The 24999-nt window shown below is 48.7% G+C and overlaps 1 protein-coding gene across 1 annotated transcript; it reads left to right on the top strand.

Moving 5' to 3' along the window:
• The first annotated feature begins 4755 nt into the window (after window positions 1-4755).
• On the top strand, window positions 4756-24794 carry LOC142490745 (extended synaptotagmin-1-like). The gene is made up of 4 exons (XM_075593162.1): window positions 4756-4869; window positions 5011-5157; window positions 12670-12863; window positions 24692-24794. Exons 2-4 carry the CDS (start codon window positions 5137-5139, stop codon window positions 24792-24794), a joined length of 318 nt encoding a protein of 105 aa, XP_075449277.1. The 5' UTR covers window positions 4756-4869; window positions 5011-5136.
• Window positions 24795-24999: the final 205 nt, after the last annotated feature.

The raw sequence follows: 24999 nt of genomic DNA, 5'->3' as shown, positions 1-24999 counted from the left end.
TAGGAAGTTCTCCAAGGTGTTCTCCAAGGTCTCTCATAGTTTTCCAGTCCTCTAAGATTCTCAGATTCTAAGTGTCCAGATGCAAGTCTCCAGCAAGAAAAGGGCCGCTTCAGCGAAAGCTGCCTGGAATATTTTCTGTCCTGTTTTTGCAACTGTTATCAGGGTGAGGATTTCCTGCAATTAGGAGAGGCTAGGTTGTCACCCCAATTCCCAACTAAGTGTGTCTTTTTGCTGTAGTTTGTGTAACATGGTGTGTTTGCGTTTTCCTGTGAATAAATGTACAATTTATTTCATTAACTCGTTTTGCTCAATGCATGATCCTGGTAAAAGGTGTAAATTGCCTGGTCTCCCGTGACAAGGATGATGTAGTTTATTTTATATTTGTGATGTCATCGCAGGTCACCACAATATCTCTCTCCCTGAACTGAATTTTTACATGTGGATATAGGGGGCAGAAAGTGATTGTCAGTGTAACATCCAGCACTGTAACATCCAGCACTCGGCAGTGCAGTCCAGCAGTCATACTTGTCAATAGGAATGCACACAGGGGACCAACCCCCCAAAGGAGAAACGTTCAGACCTATTACAAACTACAGGAACCTTTCAAAGTCCCATCTCTCAACCCTGCTCAATTAGAAGCACCCTGCTAAATCGATTCTCTCTCCAATGGCAATTTTTAAATTAGTCTTCATCCTTCTCATCTCCTTATTCCTCATCCGCCTCATTTTAGTCTACGAAGAGTACCTCGAGCACAAGATGTAGGTGATACTGAGTCTCAACGGCACTTCAGAGATCAGACCTTTAGACAAAAGCTTGCTCCTGGTCCGCCTTACACGTAAGATCTTACAATCAAAATAGTGACAGGTAAACCGAGGTGAGTCCCTTCCAGGTTGGCTCCATGTTTATAGTGATTAGTACTATAGGTGTTGAATAGTTATACTTAACTCCTTTGTAACCAGAGAAGCCTGCAATGCAAAAGAATGTGAAAGAGTTAATACAGATCCATGCTGCTTTGGTCAATGTGAGTTAGAGAAGAGAAAGTTCTGGCTGCCATATTACCCTCCTCACCCTTGATTCTACACAAATTATGAAGGTCAATAGAGAGATAACTGCAAAGACGCAAGATGAGCCCTCTGCTGCTATCCTGATCGTCTACCTAGACCGGGCACAGGACCTCCCTGTAAGTACTTCATAGGTCATTCATATGTGCACAATTTGCACCTGATCCATGATGGCAACCTGAAAATGGAAGGTTTTTAAGATTTAGGAAGTGGCAGCCAATGCAGATGAGCACTACAGTAGTTGGGTGACCATACATAGAATAGGTCCTTCTATAGAATGGTCACCCAGCTGGTTAATTGTTGCACTAGTCCTGTTGATCGGAAGATCCCCCTGACTAAAAGATGTGTACTGCACAGACATGTTTACGTTGACTGATGTTGAGCTGTCCCTTTACCTGCTTAATATAGATATATAATATTACGTGAACTTTATTTAACTTTTTTAATATCAGAATAGGAACGAAAGTCATACAGAAGAAAAAAGGGGTGAGTCCGATGAGAGCTTCAAGGAGACATTCATTTAAAGATGTAAAGGTTCATTTAAAGGTGCACTTTTTCATTTTTCATAATATTTCTGCACCATAATATACAGAAGGTGTCTGTTTTGTCCTCTAGTTTTTCATCTGCTCACCAATTTCTAAGCTCAATGTTGTATTAAAAGAAGAAAAACAGTGAGCCCAGGACGGAAGTTGACATGGCTGCTAAACTCCTCCTGTTTTGTGACACCGCTAAACAGCATAAGACTGTTTCTGTGATGAGTTTCTCTGAGGTCTGCATGGATAATAGCTCTGTGATGCCTGCTATGATTGAGCAAATGAGAATAAACAGCAGAGGTGACCGTCCCATATTACAGGCCGGCAAAAATGTAAACTTAATAATGCAACTGCTATCCGATTAGCACCCTCTCTATCCACCTTTAAGACCCATCCTAAAACACACCTCTTTAACAAATCGTATGGGTAGCTGCATGGCTGAAACTATTTACGCCTCATACATCGACCATGGCCTCTTGCAGACACACTTCCCATAACACACTCTTACTGTCTCTGTACGTTCATCCTACTTACCACTTCGATTGTAAGCTCTTCGGGACAGGGACTCCTTTTTCAAAATGTCACTTTTATGTCTGAAGTGCTTATTCCTATTATGTGTTATATTATTATGTCACTTGTATTACTGCTGTGATATATACATAGATGGCGCTATATAAATAAAGACATACATCCATACATACAATCCACCCTTACAGTGAACGTCCAGTGGAAAATGATTACGTTTTTATGTATTAATTAATTAGAAGTAGTCGTGTAAGGCTGAGTCCCCGGTTACCGAGGTTGCACGCGCACCGGAGCGCCTGGCGGCACGTGCACCAGTAAAAGCCGTGATCTGATGGGACGCGCGGGAAAACGCAGCCATGACAGGGGGGGGAGGGCGCTACCATTGGTTGCCAGTGAACCATGTGACTGCTACACTATCTGCACTCCCATTGGTGTGCACAACCATTGGTTGCCAGTGAACCATGTGACCGCGTCGCCGCACGGAAAGACAAAATTCTTGTCTTCCCTTCCAGCGGTCGCACCATCGCGCTTTGTGCCCTTAGAGGGCTGTACTTGGTGTGCGTCGTGCGAACAACCGCGGCCACCGGGTACTCAGCCTTAGTTCACTTGCGACAGTGCAGAGTAAATGAGTACTTCAGTATTAGGTGTGAGACCTTTTATATCGGACTAACAATAGATAGTATAAGACAAGCTTTCGCGAGTTCTCCTCTCTTCCTCAGGTCAGCAATACTGATTTACACAGATTCCATGAGTTTAACACAGATGTAACATACAAGATAACAATCTCATTAACAGAGAGGCAGGATGAAACATTACAAACAATTCTGGTAGTGTCTAAGAAACCCCATATCATCATAAAGTGCTCTTTTTATATAGTGCCAGAGCAGTATGAATTTGAGTACAAATGTTTTTTTTTTAGTACTTTATTTACGCTGGGTCCTGTGTAATTCTAATCTGATCGGTATTGCCCTACAGCTTTACCTATTTGTCCAATGATGTTGGATGTTTTGCATGATGCTGCTATAATATATCTTTTTTTTACAATATTTCTATTATCATTTGCTTGTAACTCGCCAACATATTCCACAGCGCAGTACAATGTGTCAAGCTATGGAATACAAAAATGACAACATAAACATACACTGAATGCAGTAGTTAAGGAGTGCCGTGCTGTTCGGCACGTACAATACAAAATGAAGAGAGTGGAGAACCCCTTTTTTTTATTTCTGTGTGGGTTGTTTTGTGATCTCCTAGGGATCTCTTTATTACAATGCGAGATTAGCAGTGCAGGATTGCTGAAAAACAGCAAGTCGTTGGTAGCGATAAACTAATGAAAATTCTCGCCATATCCGTTAAGAACTATAGGTTCCAAAATTATAACTACAAAAAAACATAGAGACTTGTTATACTGCGCAATCAGTAAGTGCGTGAATAGAAATCATGGTGGGGTTAATGTTTTAGTAATGTTTAGGTGCTAATGGTAAGTTATTCCTCAAAAAATGATAAAAAGAAAGACAAAAGCGACTGAACTCGAACACATATTGTATATTGAGAACAATATAAAACAGGTCAAAAGACAAAATACCGATGTTTCAATCCCCTACCGGGGCCGTCATATCTCACAAACGGACCACTTTTGTCATGAAAACTTCATGCAAATGTTTCTTTCTTTTATTTGTATGTTTTTGCGTATCTTATTTTTATAGCAAATACAAATATCACTTGGGAGCACATTCATATGTCTCAGACAGGTTGGCAACCCTGTCTTTCCCCATTATCTCTTAGGCTGATGTCACACGCCGCCGTCGCTATAGCGAAAGTTGCACTCAAGTAGTGCGATTTTGCTGGCGGCAAGGGGCGGTGACGTCAGCAAGAGGGAAGGCACAAAAAGCAAGATGGAGATATTCTCAAAAGCGGAGAAGGCGTTTATTTTGTTTATTTGGAATGTTTTGCCGTGTTAAAGGAACACGCGCAATAAAGCCTTTTATAGTTTCCCCTTAAAAACGGTCTCCACTGCGTAACTCTGCACACATCTCTTACACTGTTATTTTTATATGAATACATCTCACCACTATACAAGGAGAGCGGATCATTACAATAATGGAGGCGCTCTCTGCCTCTTGTGAGATTTTCTTCGTTAGTCTTCAGCTCACATTTTATTAAATATTTAGCACATGGATACTTAATTTGGCGACATTTCCAAATTTATCTATGGCTATTGGAAACATAGTGGCTCCACTGTATAGAGAGTTAGCTGTGCTACCTATCCTGTCCTCTGTCATTGCTCAGTGACCTTTTGCAGATTGAGGTGTTGCTCTCGATCGTAGAGTTATAGCTGTGCTGTTATGTGTCTCACCTCCACGCATCAAGAGGATGTGGCTAAAGTATCTCATTATGGATCACTGTAACAATACTACAATACTACTAAAGTATCTCATTATGGATCACTGTAACAATACTACAGTACGTCTTTATTTACCAGGCAGAAGTACCACTACTTTTTTTTATTCACTAGTCGCCATTTCACATGCGTTTTAAAGAAAGAAGGTATTTCTTTTTAAACATTTCTCCCTCTCTCCTTTAGTGCATAAACCCCTTTCCTAAATGATGCCAAAAGAGTTTAGTCTGAATGTTAAACAGGTTTCTCTGCGTTTTGTTCACAGATCACTACAAAGAGCAACTCTCCTGAGTGGGATGAAAGCTTTTCATTCTTCATCAAGAACCCCAACAGCGAGACACTGCAGCTCCAGGTAAGTGTGGGAGCTGAAATAGAGTCCTCTTGTCTCTTTAGTCCTCATGTGCACCCCTAGATCTGGGGTCTGTCATCTTTCCATCTCTTCTCTTGGTACCACTCTCTACCTGTTTGTTTCTGCATCTCTCTTCATTTTTAGCTTCGAGATGAGAGTCAGAACCCTCTGGGGTCTCTTACGATCCCCCTCTGGGACCTCCTGACCGCGGAATCACTGACCCTCGATGGCTGGTTCCCTCTGAGTTCGTCTGGACCCCAAAGCCAGGTTATGCTAAGAGCCCAGATGAGGGTGAGTGACTCACAACCACCATTTAATTATTTACTTAGATATCCTCATGCTCCATTGCCCCTTCTCTCATATAAACCCCATGCCTCTCTGCCCCGTCCCTCATATAAACCCCATGCCTCTCTGCACCTTCTCTCATATAAACCCCATGCCTCTCTGCCCCTTCTCTCATATAAACCCCATGCCTCTCTGCCTCTTTCCTCATATAAACCCCATTCATCTCTGCCCCTTCTCTCATATAAACCCCATGCCTCTCTGCACCTTCTCTCATATAAACCCCATGCCTCTCTGCCTCTTCCCTCATATAAACCCCATGCCTCTCTGCCCCTTCTCTCATATAAACCCCATGCCTCTCTGCCTCTTCCCTCATATAAACCCCATGCCTCTCTGCCCATTCTCTCATATAAACCCCATGCCTCTCTGCCCCTTATCTCATATAAACCCCATGCCTCTCTGCCCGTCTCTCATATAAACCCCATGCCTCTCTGCCCCTTATCTCATATAAACCCCATGCATTTCTGCCCCTTCTCTCATATAAACCCCATGCCTCTCTGCCCTTCTCTCATATAAACCCCATGCCTCTCTGCCCCTTATCTCATATAAACCCCATGCATTTCTGCCCCTTCCCTCATATAAACCCCATGCCTCTCTGCCCCTTAGCTCATATAAACCCCATGCATTTCTGCCCCTTCTCTCATATAAACCCCATGCCTCTCTGCCCATTCTCTCATATAAACCCCATGCCTCTCTGCCCCTTCTCTCATATAAACCCCATGCCTCTCTGCCCTTCTCTCATATAAACCCCATGCCTCTCTGCCCCTTATCTCATATAAACCCCATGCATTTCTGCCCCTTCTCTCATATAAACCCCATGCCTCTCTGCCCCTTATCTCATATAAACCCCATGCATTTCTGCCCCTTCTCTCATATAAACCCCATGCCTCTCTGCCCCTTCTCTCATATAAACCCCATGCCTCTCTGCCTCTTTCCTCATATAAACCCCATTCATCTCTGCCCCTTATCTCATATAAACCCCATGCCTCTCTGCCTCTTCCCTCATATAAACCCCATGCCTCTCTGCCCCTTCTCTCATATAAACCCCATGCCTCTCTGCCTCTTCCCTCATATAAACCCCATGCCTCTCTGCCCATTCTCTCATATAAACCCCATGCCTCTCTGCCCCTTATCTCATATAAACCCCATGCCTCTCTGCCCGTCTCTCATATAAACCCCATGCCTCTCTGCCCCTTAGCTCATATAAACCCCATGCATTTCTGCCCCTTCTCTCATATAAACCCCATGCCTCTCTGCCCTTCTCTCATATAAACCCCATGCCTCTCTGCCCCTTATCTCATATAAACCCCATGCATTTCTGCCCCTTCCCTCATATAAACCCCATGCCTCTCTGCCCCTTAGCTCATATAAACCCCATGCATTTCTGCCCCTTCTCTCATATAAACCCCATGCCTCTCTGCCCATTCTCTCATATAAACCCCACGCCTCTCTGCCCCTTCTCTCATATATCCCCCATATCTCTCTGCCCTCTCATATATCCCCCATGCCTCTCTGCCCCTTACTCATATAAACCCATGCATTTCTGCCCCTTCTCTCATATAAACCCCATGCCTCTCTGCCCCTTATCTCATATAAACCCCATGCCTCTCTGCCCCTTATCTCATATAAACCCCATGCATTTCTGCCCTTCTCTCATATAAACCCCACGCCTCTCTGCCTCTTCTCTCATAAAAACCCTGTGCCTCTCTGCCCCTTCTCTCATATAAACCCCATGCCTCTCTGCCCCTTCTCTCATATAAACCCCATGCATTTCTGCCCCTTCTCTCATATAAACCCCATGCATTTCTGCCCCTTCTCTCATATAAACCCCACGACTCTCTGCCCCTTCTCTCATATAAACCCCATGCCTCTCTGCCCTTCTCTCATATAAACCCCATGCCTCTCTGCCCCTTATCTCATATAAACCCCATGCCTCTCTGCCTCTTCTCTCATAAAAACCCTGTGCCTCTCTGCCCCTTCTCTCATATAAACCCCATGCCTCTCTGCCCCTTCTCTCATATAAACCCCATGCATTTCTGCCCCTTCTCTCATATAAACCCCATGCCTCTCTGCCCCTTCTCTCATATAAACCCCATGCCTCTCTGCCCCTTCTCTCATATAAACCCCATGCCTCTCTGCCCCTTCTCTCATATAAACCCCATGCCTCTCTGCCCCTTCTCTCATATAAACCCCATGCCTCTCTGCCCTTATCTCATATAAACCACATGCCTCTCTGCCCTTCTCTCATATAAACCCCATGCCTCTCTGCCCCTTATCTCATATAAACCCCATGCCATTCTGCCCCTTCCCTCATAACCCCATGTCTCTCTGCCCCTTCTCTCATATAAACCCCATGCCTCTCTGCCCCTTCTCTCATATAAACCCCACGCCTCTCTGCCCCTTATCTCATATAAACCCCATGCATTTCTGCCCCTTATCTCATATAAACCCCATGCATTTCTGCCCCTTATCTCATATAAACCCCATGCATTTCTGCCCCTTCTCTCATATAAACCCCATGCCTCTCTGCCCCTTCTCTCATATAAACCCCATGCCTCTCTGCCTCTTCTCTCATATAAACCCCATGCCTCTCTGCCCCTTCTCTCATATAAACCCCATGCCTCTCTGTCCCGTCTCACATATAAACCCCATGCCTCTCTGCCCCATCTCTCATATAAACCCCATGCCTCTCTGCCCCTTCTCTCATATAAACCCCATGCCTCTCTGCCCTTCTCTCATATAAACCCCATTCATCTCTGCCCCTTCTCTCATATAAACCCCATGCCTCTCTGCCCCTTCTCTCATATAAACCCCATGTCTCTCTGCCCCTTCTCTGATATAAACCCCATGCATTTCTGCCCCTTATCTCATATAAACCCCATGCCTCTCTGCCCCTTAGCTCATATAAACCCCATGCATTTCTGCCCCTTCTCTCATATAAACCCCATGCCTCTCTGCCCTTCTCTCATATAAACCCCATGCCTCTCTGCCCCTTATCTCATATAAACCCCATGCATTTCTGCCCCTTCCCTCATATAAACCCCATGCCTCTCTGCCCCTTAGCTCATATAAACCCCATGCATTTCTGCCCCTTCTCTCATATAAACCCCATGCCTCTCTGCCCATTCTCTCATATAAACCCCACGCCTCTCTGCCCCTTCTCTCATATATCCCCCATATCTCTCTGCCCTCTCATATATCCCCCATGCCTCTCTGCCCCTTACTCATATAAACCCATGCATTTCTGCCCCTTCTCTCATATAAACCCCATGCCTCTCTGCCCCTTATCTCATATAAACCCCATGCCTCTCTGCCCCTTATCTCATATAAACCCCATGCATTTCTGCCCTTCTCTCATATAAACCCCACGCCTCTCTGCCTCTTCTCTCATAAAAACCCTGTGCCTCTCTGCCCCTTCTCTCATATAAACCCCATGCCTCTCTGCCCCTTCTCTCATATAAACCCCATGCATTTCTGCCCCTTCTCTCATATAAACCCCATGCATTTCTGCCCCTTCTCTCATATAAACCCCACGACTCTCTGCCCCTTCTCTCATATAAACCCCATGCCTCTCTGCCCTTCTCTCATATAAACCCCATGCCTCTCTGCCCCTTATCTCATATAAACCCCATGCCTCTCTGCCTCTTCTCTCATAAAAACCCTGTGCCTCTCTGCCCCTTCTCTCATATAAACCCCATGCCTCTCTGCCCCTTCTCTCATATAAACCCCATGCATTTCTGCCCCTTCTCTCATATAAACCCCATGCCTCTCTGCCCCTTCTCTCATATAAACCCCATGCCTCTCTGCCCCTTCTCTCATATAAACCCCATGCCTCTCTGCCCCTTCTCTCATATAAACCCCATGCCTCTCTGCCCCTTCTCTCATATAAACCCCATGCCTCTCTGCCCTTATCTCATATAAACCACATGCCTCTCTGCCCTTCTCTCATATAAACCCCATGCCTCTCTGCCCCTTATCTCATATAAACCCCATGCCATTCTGCCCCTTCCCTCATAACCCCATGTCTCTCTGCCCCTTCTCTCATATAAACCCCATGCCTCTCTGCCCCTTCTCTCATATAAACCCCACGCCTCTCTGCCCCTTATCTCATATAAACCCCATGCATTTCTGCCCCTTATCTCATATAAACCCCATGCATTTCTGCCCCTTATCTCATATAAACCCCATGCATTTCTGCCCCTTCTCTCATATAAACCCCATGCCTCTCTGCCCCTTCTCTCATATAAACCCCATGCCTCTCTGCCTCTTCTCTCATATAAACCCCATGCCTCTCTGCCCCTTCTCTCATATAAACCCCATGCCTCTCTGTCCCGTCTCACATATAAACCCCATGCCTCTCTGCCCCATCTCTCATATAAACCCCATGCCTCTCTGCCCCTTCTCTCATATAAACCCCATGCCTCTCTGCCCTTCTCTCATATAAACCCCATTCATCTCTGCCCCTTCTCTCATATAAACCCCATGCCTCTCTGCCCCTTCTCTCATATAAACCCCATGTCTCTCTGCCCCTTCTCTGATATAAACCCCATGCATTTCTGCCCCTTATCTCATATAAACCCCATGCCTCTCTGCCCTTCTCTCATATAAACCCCATGCCTCTCTGCCCCTTCTCTCATATAAACCCCATGCATTTCTGCCCCTTCTCTCATATAAACCCCATGCCTCTCTGCCCTTCTCTCATATAAACCCCATGCATTTCTGCCCCTTCTCTCACAGAAACCCCATGCCTCTCTGCCCCTTCTCTGATATAAACCCCATGCCTCTCTGCCCTTCTCTCATATAAACCCCATGCATTTCTGCACCTTATCTCATATAAACCCCATGCCTCTCTGCCCCTTCTCTGATATAAACCCCATGCATTTCTGCCCCTTATCTCATATAAACCCCATGCCTCTCTGCCCCTTCTCTCATATAAACCCCATGCCTCTCTGCCCCTTATCTCATATAAACCCCATGCCTCTCTGCCCTTCTCTCATATAAACCCCATGCCTCTCTGCCCTTCTCTCATATAAACCCCATGCCTCTCTGCCCCTTATCTCATATAAACCCCATGCCTCTCTGCCCCTTCTCTCATATAAACCCCATGCCTCTCTGCCCCTTCTCTCATATAAACCCCATGCCTCTCTGCCCCTTCTCTCATACAAACCCCATGCCTCTCTGCCCCTTCTCTCATATAAACCCCATGTCTCTCTGCCCTCATATAAACCCCATGCCTCTCTGCCCCTTATCTCATATAAACCCCATGCCTCTCTGCCCCTTATCTCATATAAACCCCATGTCTCTCTGCCCCTTCTCTCATATAAACCCCATGTCTCTCTGCCCCTTCTCTCATATAAACCCCATGCCTCTCTGCCCCTTATCTCATATAAACCCCTTGCCTCTCTGCCCCTTATCTCATATAAACCCCATTCCTCTCTGCCCCTTATCTCATACAAACCCCATGCATTTCTGCCCCTTCTCTCATATAAACCCCATGCCTCTCTGCCCTTCTCTCATAGAAACCCCATGCCTCTCTGCCCCTTCTCTCATATAAACCCCATGCCTCTCTGCCCCTTATCTCATATAAACCCCATGCCTCTCTGCCCCTTCTCTCATATAAACCCCATGCCTCTCTGCCCCTTATCTCATATAAACCCCATGCATTTCTGCCCCTTCTCTCATATAAACCCCATGCCTCTCTGCCCCTTCTCTCATATAAACCCCATGCCTCTCTGCCCCTTATCTCATATAAACCCCATGCCTCTCTGCCCTTCTCTCATATAAACCCCATGCCTCTCTGCCCCTTATCTCATATAAACCCCCATGCCTCTCTGCCCCTTCTCTCATATAAACCCCATGTCTCTCTGCCCTCATATAAACCCCATGCCTCTCTGCCCCTTCTCTCATATAAACCCCATGTCTCTCTGCCCCTTCTCTCATATAAACCCCATGTCTCTCTGCCCTCTCATACAAACCCCATGACCTCTGCCCTTCTTCATACAAACCCCATGCCTCTCTGCCCCTTCTCTCATATAAACCCCATGCCTCTCTGCCCCTTCTCTCATATAAACCCCATGCCTCTCTGCCCCATCTCTCATATAAACCCCATGTCTCTCTGCCCCTTCTCTCATATAAACCCCATGTCTCTCTGCCCTCATATAAACCCTATGTCTCTCTGCCCTATCATATAAACCCCATGCCTCTCTGCCCCTTATCTCATATAAACCCCATGCCTCTCTGCCCCTTCTCTCATATAAACCCCTTTCCTCTCTGCCCCTTATCTCATACAAACCCCATGCCTCTCTGCCCCTTCTCTCATATAAACCCCATGTCTCTCTGCCCTCATATAAACCCCATGTCTCTCTGCCCTATCATATAAACCCCATGCCTCTCTGCCCCTTATCTCATATAAACCCCATGCCTCTCTGCCCCTTCTCTCATATAAACCCCATGCCTCTCTGCCCCTTCTCTCATATAAACCCCATGTCTCTCTGCCCTCATATAAACCCCATGCCTCTCTGCCCCTTCTCTCATATAAACCCCCATGCCTCTCTGCCCCTTCTCTCATATAAACCCCATGCCTCTCTGCCCCTTCTCTCATATAAACCCCATGCCTCTCTGCCCCTTATCTCATATAAAACCCATGCCCCTCTGCCCCTTCTCTCATATAAACCCCATGCCTCTCTGCCCCTTCTCTCATATAAACCCTATGCCTCTCTGCCCCTTATCTCATATAAACCCCATTCATCTCTGCCCCTTCTCTCATATAAACCCCATGCCTCTCTGCCCCTTCTCTCATATAAACCCCATGCCTCTCTGCCCCTTATCTCATATAAACCCCATTCATCTCTGCCCCTTTTCACATATAAACCCCATGCCTCTCTGTCCCGTCTCACATATAAACCCCATTCCTCTCTGCCCCTTCTCTCATATAAACCCCATGCCTCTCTGCACTTCTCTCATATAAACCCCATGCCTCTCTGCCCCTTCTCTCATATAAACCCCATGCCTCTCTGCCCCTTCTCTCATATAAACCCCATGCCTCTCTGCCCTTCACACATATAAACCCCATGGCTCTCTGCCCTTTCTCTCATATAAACCCCATGCCTCTCTGCCCTTTCTCTTATATAAACCCCGTGCCTCGCTGTTGCTCCTCTATTTTCAGTATATAAACACACATACATCACTGCCCTTCTTAAGAGACGAGTGGTAATGCTTACACACCCTGAGCTAGGGTTTCCCAAGAGTAGTGTGGCCTCCATTCGTCCCTTGTTCCTTCTTGGGGCTCCTTACTGCCCTTCCTCAATCGTGCCTCCAAATCCTCCCTGCCCTCTTCCTTTAACATTAAACCCTACAATGCTAGTGGGGTAAGAGGCATATTGACGCTTTCTGCTACTTAAGGAGTTAACAGAACGTTTCATCCCCCATCTCCTTGCCTGATCCCGTTCCTCTGTCCCTCAGATCTTGGCCTCTCCGAATGTCAGCCCTGAGCTCCACGCTCTTGGCCTCGCCTCTGTAACTTCTTCCCTCCCACCGAGACCCCCCAGTCCTCTGAAAAATTTGGGCTCAGACCACTTCCTGCCTGCGTTGGGGGACCTTTTCCCTGTCAACCAATCCACATATGACCTTCGCAACCGGCTGCCCAACTCAGACAGGTGAGAGCCATATGGGACATAGGGAGACTGGAAGGTGGGTGATATGAGAGGACAGGAGACTGGATAAGAGAGACCGTGATGAGTAGATGGGGAATGAGAGGGCATGTGATGAGCAGATGGGGGGATAAGAGAGGAACTGATGTCCATATGGGGGATAAGAGAGGATTTGATGAGCAGATGGGGAATAAGATAGACCTGATGAGCAGATGGGGGATAAGAGAGGACGTGATGAGTAGATGGAGGATAAGAGAGGATGTGATGAGTAGATGGGGGGATAAGAGAGGGCACGTGATGAGCAGAGGGGGGATAAGAGAGTGCACGTGATGAGCAGAGGGGGGATAAGAGAGGGCACATGATGAGCAGATGGGGGATAAGAGAGGGCACGTGATGAGCAGATAGGGGTGTTACCAGATGTTTTATTGCTTGTGCGATATCCAAATTCTCTTGATCTATATCTATATAATTGAAATTTGTGAGATTGTTACTAGATATAGTGAATCTGATTGGTCCGTGGGTCTGTCACTCAGCCTCTGGCCAATCAGATTGGTCCGTGGCCTGGCCCCGGTCCCTGCACGCCTCTCATTGGCTTGCTTGCTTCTATGACCTCACCCAACCACCCGGTCACTATCCTCTTCTCCTCCTCACCCCGCAGCCTGCCACCCGGCCACTCTCCTCTTTCCTCCTCACCCTATCAACCCCCCTCACCTCCCCGCTAACTTCCCCCTCAGCTCTACTCTGGCTCCCAACCCCCGCCGAGGGCGCTCCCCCCTCCCTCTCCCTGCCCCCGCCACGAAAGACCATTCGCCAAAAGGCACAAGCCTCTCAGCGTTAGCTCTGCCAGCCCCCTCTCCTCCTCTCCCCACGACAGCTCCAGCGAGAGGCAGGCAGTGAACAGGAAGCTCAGTGTCACTCCGCAGAGCGCGTTCTGAGGAGCACATTCAAAGCCACACCAGCCAGTAACACAGGCTCCTCCCGCCCGCCAACGCTCCCCAATACTCCCAGCAGCCACAGAGGCAGCAAGGCCAAAACGTGAGGAATGTGCACTCACCAGAGCTGGCTGCATTTAACCCCATAGGGAGAGCCCCCCCTCACAGACTGGAGGGAGCCGCAGACAGCACAGGCAAGAGACTCCAACTGACTGCACTGTGTGTGTGTGTGTGTGTGACACTGTGCGTGTGTGACACTGTGTGTGTGTGTGTGTGTGAGACACTGTGTGTGTGTATGTGAGACACTGTGTGTGTGTATGTGTGTGTGTGTGTGTGTGTGTGTGTGTGTGTGTGTGTGTGTGTGTGTGTGTGTGTGTGTGTGTGTGTGTGTGTGTGTGTGTGTGTGTGTGTGTAAGTGTGTGTGTGTGTAAGTGTGTGTGTGTGTGACACTGTGCGTGTGTGACACTGTGTGTGTGTGTGTGTGTGAGACACTGTGTGTGTGTATGTGAGACACTGTGTGTGTGTATGTGTGTGTGTGTGTGTGTGTGTGTGTGTGTGTGTGTGTGTGTGTGTGTGTGTGTGTGTGTGTGTGTGTGTGTGTGTGTGTAAGTGTGTGTGTGTGTAAGTGTGTGTGTGTGTGTGTGTGTGTGTGTCAATGTGTGTCACTGTGTGTCACTGTGTGTCACTGTGTGACACTGTGTGTGTGTGTGTGTGATACTGTGTGTGTGTGATACTGTGTGTGTGTGATACTGTGTGTTTAACAGTGTGTGTGTGTGTTTCACACTGTGTGTGTGTGACACTGTGTGTGTGTCTCACTGTATATGTGACACTGTATGCTGCGCAGGGGGGGGGACCAGAGCTGCACAGGGGGGGGGCAGAGCTGCGCAGGGGGCGGACCAGAGCTGCGCAGGGGGGGGGCAGAGCTGCGCAGGGGGGGGGCCAGAGCTGCGCAGGGGGGGGGCAGAGCTGTGGGGGGGGGCCAGAGCTGCGCAGGGGGTGGGGAGATCGGAGCTGCGCAGGTGGTGGGGTGGAGCAGAGAGAGAGGGGGAGCGGAGAAAGACTGGGGGAGCAGAGAAAGAGACAAGGGGAGTGGAGAGAGGAGGGAGCGGGAAATTTTTATCCCGGGCAACGCCGGGTCTCTCAGCTTGTTTATATATAAATATGTGTGGATATTTATATGTTGAGATTGGAGCATTTCTGAACTCCTGATTTAAAAACCGTGTTTCCAGCTGTAACCTGTATAAAAGGTTAAAAAGGTTAAAATTCTGGGCACCTCACCAAATGTTAAATTCTAGTCACGCACTCACCAGCGACTCGCAGGTCTCTCGCATACCGTCCCCTCCTATCCTGTGGCTCCTTATCCAAGGGGGTGAGGGGGAGATACAGGACAGGTCGGTGCTCTTATTGAAAAATACACAAGAAAAATATGTATTTAGCCTATCATAATAATAACTGTTCTTTGGAGATGATTACTTATAGAAGATCAGACTTCCATCTCACCCAGTTCTGAGCCATAACACAAAGTCCACCAAGGGTATAAAACAATAAGGTCATTCATTCCAGACATAGGTGGGCTAACACAGCTATTTAATGGAAGTGGACACACACACATATACACACACAAACACAAACACACACACACACACACACATATACACACACAAACACAATATGTAATTTAAAATATCATAAATCTAATCTCATACTGTTTTGGGTAGGAGCCTCTCAGACTCTGCCAGTCAGTAAATAATATGTCCCCAAAGCCTAGAAGTCAGTTGGTGGCAGAAACATGAAGGAAAGAACAATACACTGCAATAGAAATAGGGAGGAGGTAGAGGAAAGGGGGGAGGATATAGAAGAAGTGAGGAACGGGAGCCCCAGGCGTCTCCCAAAACAGAAGATAAAATCATAACTGAATGTTTCTATAGTGTATCTGTTTGTGTTAATGTCTAGGTAGTAGGGTTCATCATTGTATGTTAATGCAATTCATTGTCTGTCTTATTATGTTTAATTAAGTAGTAATCCCAGAAGAACAGGGCATAACTGGCCAATAATGCCCTGGCTGGAAGAGTTGAAGGCCCGAGGCGAAGCCGAGGGACTTTAACCCAACCAGGGCATTATTGGGCAGTAATGCCCTGTTCTGAGGGGATTATTACTATTACAGGCGGTCCTCGTTTTACGACGTTTCGTTTTACGACGAACGGCTTATCCGACGCTTGTCAATGCATCCCTATGTAGGGTGACCATTCGTACCGGTTTTACCGGTACAGTCCCGGTTTTTTGAGGCCTGTACCGGTTTAAGTCTGTCCCGGTTTTTGTCCCGGTTTTTGTCCCGGTTTTTGTCCCTGGTCCCGGTATTGTGGTGCAGCAGCGGTGAGGAGAATGCGGCGGCCGGTAAGTATTTTCTAAGTGTGTGTGAATGCTGCCGAGGGGACTGAGTGATGGAGAATGCCGGGGGTGGGACTTAGAATGCCGGCCGGCCCGCAGGGGATTGGATGAATGATGATGCCGGGGGCGGGACTTAGAATGCCGGCCGGCCCGCAGGGGATTGATTGCAGGCAGGTCAGAGGAAGCCGGGGGCGGGACTTCCGCTTTGTGCAGAGCACACGTGTCTTCCCGGCTTCCTCTGTGCGCGTGAGTGTCACCCTTCTGTCCCGGGTCCCAGCCAGGGGGGGGGGGTAATAGGAGGTGGTAGCGGGGGTGCGCCTGCCTTTGTACCACCTTGTACCTTTGCCCCCCCCCGGCGCTCCCAGCATTGCCCCCCCCCCCCGGCGCTCCCAGCATTGCCCCCCCGGCACTCCCAGCATTGCCCCCCCCCCGGCGCTCCCAGCATTGCCCCCCCGGCGCTCCCACTATTGCCCCCCCGGCGCTCCCACCATTGCCCCCCCGGCGCTCCCACCATTGCCCCCCCGGCGCTCCCACCATTGCCTATCGGCGCTCCCAGCTTTGCCCCCCCGGCGCTCACAGCTTTGCCACCCGGCGCTCACTTCCCCCCGTCCCCTTGGTGTGGTAGATGGGCTCGGGGGCGGGCAGCGGTTGCTGCGCGGTCGCGGGCGGTGCAGGGGCTGGCGGGCGGTGCAGGGGGAGGCGGGGTGTATCAGTGTGTGTGTATCAGTGTGTGTATCAGTGTGTGTGTGTGTGTGTATGTGTATCAGTGTGTGTGTGTGTGTGTGTATGTGTATCAGTGTGTATGTGTATCAGTGTGTGTGTGTGTGTATATGTGTATCAGTGTGTGTGTGTGTATATGTGTATCAGTGTGTGTGTGTGTGTGTGTGTGTATGTGTATGTGTATCAGTGTGTATGTGTATGTGTGTGTATGTGTATGTGTATCAGTGTGTGTGTGTGTGTGTGTGTATGTGTATCAGTGTGTGTGTGTGTGTGTGTGTGTATGTGTATGTGTATCAGTGTGTATGTGTATGTGTATCAGTGTGTATGTGTATCAGTGTGTGTGTATGTGTGTGTGTATCAGTATGTGTGTGTATCAGTGGGTGTGTGTATCAGTGGGTGTGTGTATGTGTATCAGTGTGTGTGTGTATCAGTTGGGGTGTGTTGTGTGTGTATCAGTGGGTGTGTGTGTATCAGTGGGTGTGTGTGTATCAGTGGGTGGGTGTGTATCAGTGGGTGTGTGTATGTGTATCAGTGTGTGTGTATCAGTGGGGGTGTGTTGTGTGTGTATCAGTGGGTGTGTGTGTATCAGTGGGTGTGTGTGTATCAGTGGGTGTGTGTGTATCAGTGGGTGTGTATCAGTGGGTGTGTGTGTGTGTGTGTGTGTGTGTGTATCAGTGTGTGTGTGTGTGTGTGTGTGTGTGTGTGTGTGTGTGTATCAGTGTGTGTGTGTGTATCAGTGGGGGTGTGTGTGTGTATCAGTGGGGGGGTGTGTATCAGTGTGGGGGGGGTGTGTATCAGTGGGGGTGGGGGTGTGTATCAGTGGGGGTGTGTGTGTGTATCAGTGGGGGTGTGTGTATCAGTATCAGTGTGTGTGTGTATCAGTATCAGTGTGTGTGTGTATCAGTATCAGTGTGTGTGTATCAGTATCAGTGTGTGTGTGTAACAGTATCAGTGTGTGTGTGTGTGTGTGTGTGTGTGTGTGTGTGTGTGTGTGTGTGTGTGTGTGTGTGTGTGTGTGTGTGTGTGTGTGTTTTATGTGTGTGTGTGTGTGTATCAGTGTGTGTGTCAGTGGGTGTGTGTCTCTCTCCCTCCCTCTCTCTCTCCCACCCTGTCTCCCTCCTTCCCTCCCACCCTGTCTCCCTCCTTCCCTCCCACCCTGTCTCCCACCCTGTCTCCCTCCTTCCCTCCCACCCTGTCTCCCTCCTTCCCTCCCACCCTGTCTCCCACCCTGTCTCCCTCCTTCCCTCCCACCCTGTCTCCCTCCTTCCCTCCCACCCTGTCTCCCTCCTTCCCTCCCACCTTGTATCCCACCCTGTCTCCCTCCTTGTCTCCCTCCTTCCCTACCACCCTGTCTCCTTCCTTCCCTCCCACCCTGTCTCCCTCCTTCCCTCCCTCCCTCCCTCCCTCCCTCCCTCCCACCCTGTCTCCCTCCTTCCCTCCCACCCTGTCTCCCACCCTGTCTCCCACCCTGTCTCCCTCCCACCCTGTCTCCCTCTTTCCCTCCCACCCTGTCTCCCTCCTTCCCTCCCACCCTGTCTCCCTCCTTCCCTCCCACCCTGTCTCCCTCCTTCCCTCCCACCTTATCTCCCACCCTGTCTCCCTCCTTGTCTCCCTCCTTCCCTCCCACCCTGTCTCCCTCCTTCCCTCCCACCCTGTCTCCCTCCTTCCCTCCCTCTCTCCCTCCCACCCTGTCTCCCTCCTTCCCTCCCACCCTGTCTCCCACCCTGTCTCCCACCCTGTCTCCCTCCCACCCTGTCTCCCTCTTTCCCTCCCACCCTGTCTCCCTCCTTCCTTCCCACCCTGTCTCCTTCCCTCCCTCCCACCCTGTCTCCTTCCCTCCCTGTCTCCCACCCTGTCTCCCTCCCTCCCTGTCTCCCACCCTGTCTCCCTCCCTCTCTGTCTCCCTCCCACCCTGTCTCCCACCCTGTCCGTCTCCCACCCTGTCTCCCACCCTCCCTGTCTCACCCTCCCTCCCTGTCTCATCCTCCCTCCCTGTCTCACCCTCCCTCCCTGTCTCACCCTCCCTCCCTCCCTGTCTCACCCTCCCTCCCTACCTCCCTGTCTCACCCTCCCTCCCTACCTCCCTGTCTCACCCTCACCCCTGTCCTTCCCTCCCTACCTCCCTGTCTCACCCTCCCTGTCTCACCCTCCCTCCCTCCCTGTCTCACCCTCCCTCCCTGTCTCACCCTCCCTCCCTCCCTGTCTCACCCTCCCTGTCTCACCCTCTCACACTCCCTCGCCCTCCCTGTGTCACCCTCTCACCCTCCCTGTCTCACCCTCCCTGTCTCACCCTCCCTATATCACCCTCCCTGTCTGTCTCCCTCCCTGTCTCCCTCCCTGTCTCCCTCCCTCCCTCGCCCTCCCTCGCCCTCCCTCCCTCGCCCTGTCTTCCTCCCTCGCCCTGTCTCCCTCCCTGTCTCCCTCCCTCCCTCGCCCACCCTCGCCCTCCCTCCCTCACCCTCCCTCGCCCTCCCTCGCCCTCCCTCCCTCGCACTCCCTCGCCCTGTCTCCCTCCCTCGCCCTGTCTCCCTCCCTGTCTGTCTCCCTCCCTCGCCCTCCCTTCCTGTCTGTCTCCCTCCCTCGCCCTCCCTTCCTGTCTCCCTCCCTGTCTCCCTCGCCCTCCCTCCCTCCCTCGCCCTCCCTCCCTGTCTCCCTCCATCCCTGTCTCCCTCCCTCGCCCTCCCTCCATCCCTGTCTCCCTCCCTCGCCCTCCCTCCCTGTCTCCCTCCATCCCTGTCTCCCTCCCTCGCCCTCCCTCCCTGTCTCCCTCACCCTCTGTCTTATCTTAACTGCCGTATACCTACACCGAAGTAACCTACTCTGCTTTCTTCCAGATCTGACTCAAATTTCACGCGGGAGACATCGGAAGACAGGTAAGGAACACCTCCCCTCTAGTATAGTACCTTGAGGGACTGCGGATCAGGTAAGATCCCAGCTGGGATTGCTGCTTTTAGAAATTGTGAAGAGGGGGCATCCTGACACTGGTTAATGGGTTCAGAATCATTCACATCTGGGTTTTTTTTTTCTTCCGATTATTGAGGTGTACACACACGCACACACACACACACACACACACACACACTCTCTCTCTAATGGTAGTAAAGTATAAGTGTACTACAATAAATAAACTGTCACCCTATCCCTATGGCCCATTTTGCGACGCCCGAACGGCTTATCTGACGCTCTTACGACGCTTTAAAAAATTGCTACAAATGAACAACCAGACGGCTGCAGGCTAGGGAAATCATTCTGAACAGTCTGTGTGAAGGTTTGGTGGTGTATTTTAGGCCCTAAACCATGGCTGATCAAAGCAAAAAGCAAAGTACTGTTTCTCCAAAAAGGAATAGAAAATCTATAACTTTGGAGACCAAGCAAAACATAATAAAGCGCTCTGAGAAAGGAGAGACGAACACAGAAATTGGACGTGCCTTGGATATACCTCGCACAACTATTGTGACAATAATCAAAGACAAGGCAAGAATCTTGGAACAGATCAAGGGCTCAGCACCTATGCAAGGTACAACAAGGCAACGTGTTGGGCATATTGCTGAGGTAGAAAAACTCCTGATCATATGGCTGGAAGATCAATCCCAGCGTCATGTGCCCATTAGTTTAGCCTTAATTCAGGCCAAGGCTTTGAGTCTGTATGAGGACATTAAGCAACAGCATGGAGAAGGGACCACTGAGGAAACGTTCACTGCAAGTAAGGGCTGGTTTATGCGGTTTAAAGAGAGGGCAAACTTGCATAACATTAAAGTGACCGGGGAAGCTGCTAGTGCGGATGAGGAGGCAGCTAAAACCTTCCCTGTTACATTGGCCAAAATTATAGAGGACGGTGGCTATTGCGCACGTCAAGTGTTCAATGTTGATGAGACTGGGCTCTACTGGAAGAAAATGCCCAGTAGAAGCTACATTGCAAAAGAGAAAAAATCTATGCCCGGGTTTAAAGTTGCAAAGGACAGGCTGACTCTTCTGCTTGGATCAAATGCTGCAGGTGATTTCAAGCTAAAACCTTTGCTTGTTTATCATGCAGAAAACCCTAGGGCATTCAAGGGTTATGCAAAGAGCACACTTCCAGTGATTTGGAAGTCCAACCGTAAGGCATGGGTAACAGGGAGCCTTTTTGAGGACTGGTTCCAACATCAATTTATTCCAGCTGTGCAATTATATTGCATGAACCAGAACCTCGATTTCAAAGCATTGCTGCTCCTGGACAATGCTCCTGGCCATCCCATGTACCTGGATGACCATCATCCAAACATCATGGTGGTGTTCATGTCCCCCAACAACACCTCATTGATACAGCCGATGGACCAGGGGGTTATCGCTTCCTTCAAGGCCTACTATCTTAGGCGAACATTTGCCCAGGCCATCAGAGCAACCGATGTGGAAGGTGGTCCAACCTTAAAAGAATTTTGGAAGGGTTACAACATTCTCCATGCAGTGAGAAACATCGGAGAGGCATAGAATGAGGTGAAACAATCCAATTTAAATGGAGTTTGGCGTAATTTGTGCCCTGATTTTATGTCTGATGTCCAAGGCCTTACAGAGACTGTTGCAGAAGTTACAGAAACTGTTGTGCAAATGGCCAGAGATCTCAACTTGGAGGTGGAAACCGAGGATATTGAGGAGTTGCTTGCCTCACATTCTAACGAGTTGAGCAATGAAGACCTCATGCAATTAGAAGAGCAAAAAATTGCTGAAGAGGAGGCCCACCAGTCTGCTGATGTGGCACAGCCACAGCCACGTAAATCATTGTCAAGCAAAATGTTGGCTGCGGCATTCAAGCAGATTGATAGCGCACTGGCCATATTTGAGGACAATGACCCTAACATTGAACGGAGTTCAACAGTCAGTCGTGGGGTGTCTAACCAAATCAGCTGCTATAGAGAGATCTACACGCAGAAAAGGAAAGGATCTGTCCAGACTTCAATGAAGAGATTCTTCAAGAGGCCGAAACCTTCAACTCCACCTACATCACCTCCAAAAAGTCCGTTGTCTGTTGAAGATCCCCCCCTCCCCAATCATCTTCCTCCAATAATTGATGTGGTTTTTTTTTGCTCATGTACATTTCTGAACAGAATACAGCATAGTTTTATTTTTATAGTTTTATTTTACAGTTCTGGAATCAATAAATATAATGTTTCCATCATAATCTATGTGTGTGCTGCATATGTTATTGCTTGAGTAACATTTTCTGTGTATTTTAGCATTAAAAATGCCTTCAGGAACGGAACGTTTGATTTAAACAGTGTTCCTATGGGAAAATGGGTTTCGCTTTACGACGCTTCGCTATCCGACGCCATTTTGAGTAACGCATTGCGTCGGATAACCGAGGACCGCCTGTATAGGCTAAATATAGGCTTTTTTCTTTAATAATAGACACTTTTGTATAGTTATATAGATTTTTTTATTAAAATAAAATGGTAAATACATTAAAGCACCTCTATATACACTTACACTGCAGCTATCCACACACACACACACACACACGCACACACGCACACACCACACACACCACACACACCAGCTCTACAGAAACCAGCTACGCACACAACATACAAACTGCTGCTACACAAACTCTGTAGCTACATCCAAACTCTGCTGCTACACACACATACAACACAGCAGCACCACACACACTACAGCTCTACACACACACACAAGCTGCTGCTACACACAAACTCTGCAGCTATACACACACACACTCTGCAGCTACACACACACACACACTGCAACTACACACACACACACACACACAAACTGCAGCTACACACACAAACTCTGCAGCTACACACACACACACACACACACTGCAACTACACATACACACACACACACACACACTGCAACTACACATACACACACACACACACAAACTGCAGCTACACACACAAACTCTGCAGCTACACACACACACACACACTCTGCAGCTACACACACACAAACTCTGCAGCTACCCACAGACACAAAAACTGCAGCTACACACACACACCCACACAAACTCTGCATCTACACACACACACACACCACACACACACACACACACACACACACACACACACACACACACACACACACACAAACTCTGCAGCTATAAACACACCCAAATTATGCAGCTATACACACACCCAAATTATGCAGCTACACACACCCAAATTCTGCAGCTACACACACACAACTCTGCAGCAGACACACACACATACACAAACTCTGCAGCAGACACACACACGATAGATAGAAAATGCAGCTATAAACAAACTCTGCAGCTACACATACGCACACGAACTCTGCAGCTACACATACTCTGCAGCTACACATACACACACAGCTGCGCTTATAGTGCTGACGACTCCACATTGCAGCAAAACAAATGTATTTCCGCCGTCACTTGCGCTTATAGTAGAAGCATCGCGACGGCTTGCTCACGATCACTGGAAGTCAAGTCAATTTTTCCAGCAACCGCAGCTTGATGTCACCGTCACCGTCGTGTTGCTATCGCCGGCAACAGCACTATAAGCGGAGCCACACACATAAACTCTGCAGCTACACACACACAAATTCTGCAGCTATACACACAAACTCTGCAGCAGACACACACACACTATGCAGCAGCCACACACACACACAAACCCTGCAGCAGCCACACAAACGATAGACAGAAAATGCAGCTACAAACAAACTCTGCAGACAGACGCTTACTTTGCAGCTACAAATACTCTCTTCCTCCTCCTAATGAGGAGAAGTGGGATAACAGGGGCCATGTGAAGAGGAGATGGGAGATAACAGGGACCATGTGATGAGGAGATGTGGGATAACAGGGACCATGTGATGAGGAGATGTGGGATAACAGGGACCATGTGATGAGGAGATATGGGATAACAGGGACCATGTGATGAGGAGATGTGGGATCACAGGGACCATGTGATGAGGAGATGTGGGATAACAGGGGCCATGTGATGATATGTGGGATAACAGCGACCATGTGATGAGATGTGGGATAACAGGGGCCATGTGATGAGGAGATGGGAGATAACAGGGGTCATGTGATGTGATGAGATGATGTGGGATAACAGGGACATGTAATGAGGAGATGTGGGATAACAGGGATCATGGGATGAGGAGATGTGGGATAACAGGGATCATGTGATGAGGAGATGTGGGATAACAGGGACCATGTGATGATGAGATGTGGGATAACAGGGACCATGTGATGATGAGATGTGGGATAACAGGGACCATGTGATGAGGAGATGTGGGATAACAGGGACCATGTGACGAGGAGATGTGGGATAACAGGGACCATGTGATGAGGAGATGTGGGATAACAGGGACAATGTGATGAGGAGATGTGGGATAACAGGGGCCATGTGATGAGGAGATGTGGGATAACAGGGACCATGTGATGAGGAGATGTGGGATAACAGGGACCATGTGATGAGGAGATGTGGGATAACAGGGACAATGTGATGAGGAGATGTGGGATAACAGGGACCATGTGATGAGGAGATGTGGGATAACAGGGGCCATGTGATGAGGAGATGTGGGATAACAGGGACCATGTGATGAGGAGATGTGGGATAACAGGGACCATGTGATGAGGAGATGTGGGATAACAGGGACAATGTGATGAGGAGATGTGGGATAACAGGGACCATGTGATGAGGAGATGTGGGATCACAGGGACCATGTGATGAGGAGATGTGGGATAACAGGGACCTTCTTTATGGAAGTGCTGCCTGTTTTTTTCAAAGTTTCTTTGGGTGTACAGATGTTTGCCCTCTCCTCCCGCAGTGATTTGCAGATGACTGACTCACCGCTTGGACAGTTGCGTCTGACCCTGTATTACCCTGCAAAGGAGGGCAAGCTTGTGGCCGTGATACACAGCTGGAGGTAACTTACATACAGATGTGTACATACAGCACATTGCACTCACAACGTACTGAAGCCTTTGATATCAGTCTCCTAGGGTAAAGTAAAACGTGGGTTATTCAATTAGAGGGCTACATATTTGTTGTATATATGGCAAATAAAATGTAAGTTGTTTAATTTAATATACATATATACGTGTGGGTGTGATCAGCCTGCGCGGGAGAACAATG

Source organism: Ascaphus truei, chromosome 3 (assembly GCF_040206685.1).
Source record: "Ascaphus truei isolate aAscTru1 chromosome 3, aAscTru1.hap1, whole genome shotgun sequence".
NCBI lineage: Eukaryota > Metazoa > Chordata > Amphibia > Anura > Ascaphidae > Ascaphus > Ascaphus truei.
Note: the sequence above shows the minus strand (reverse complement) of the source record. Positions and strands in the feature narration are given on the sequence as shown.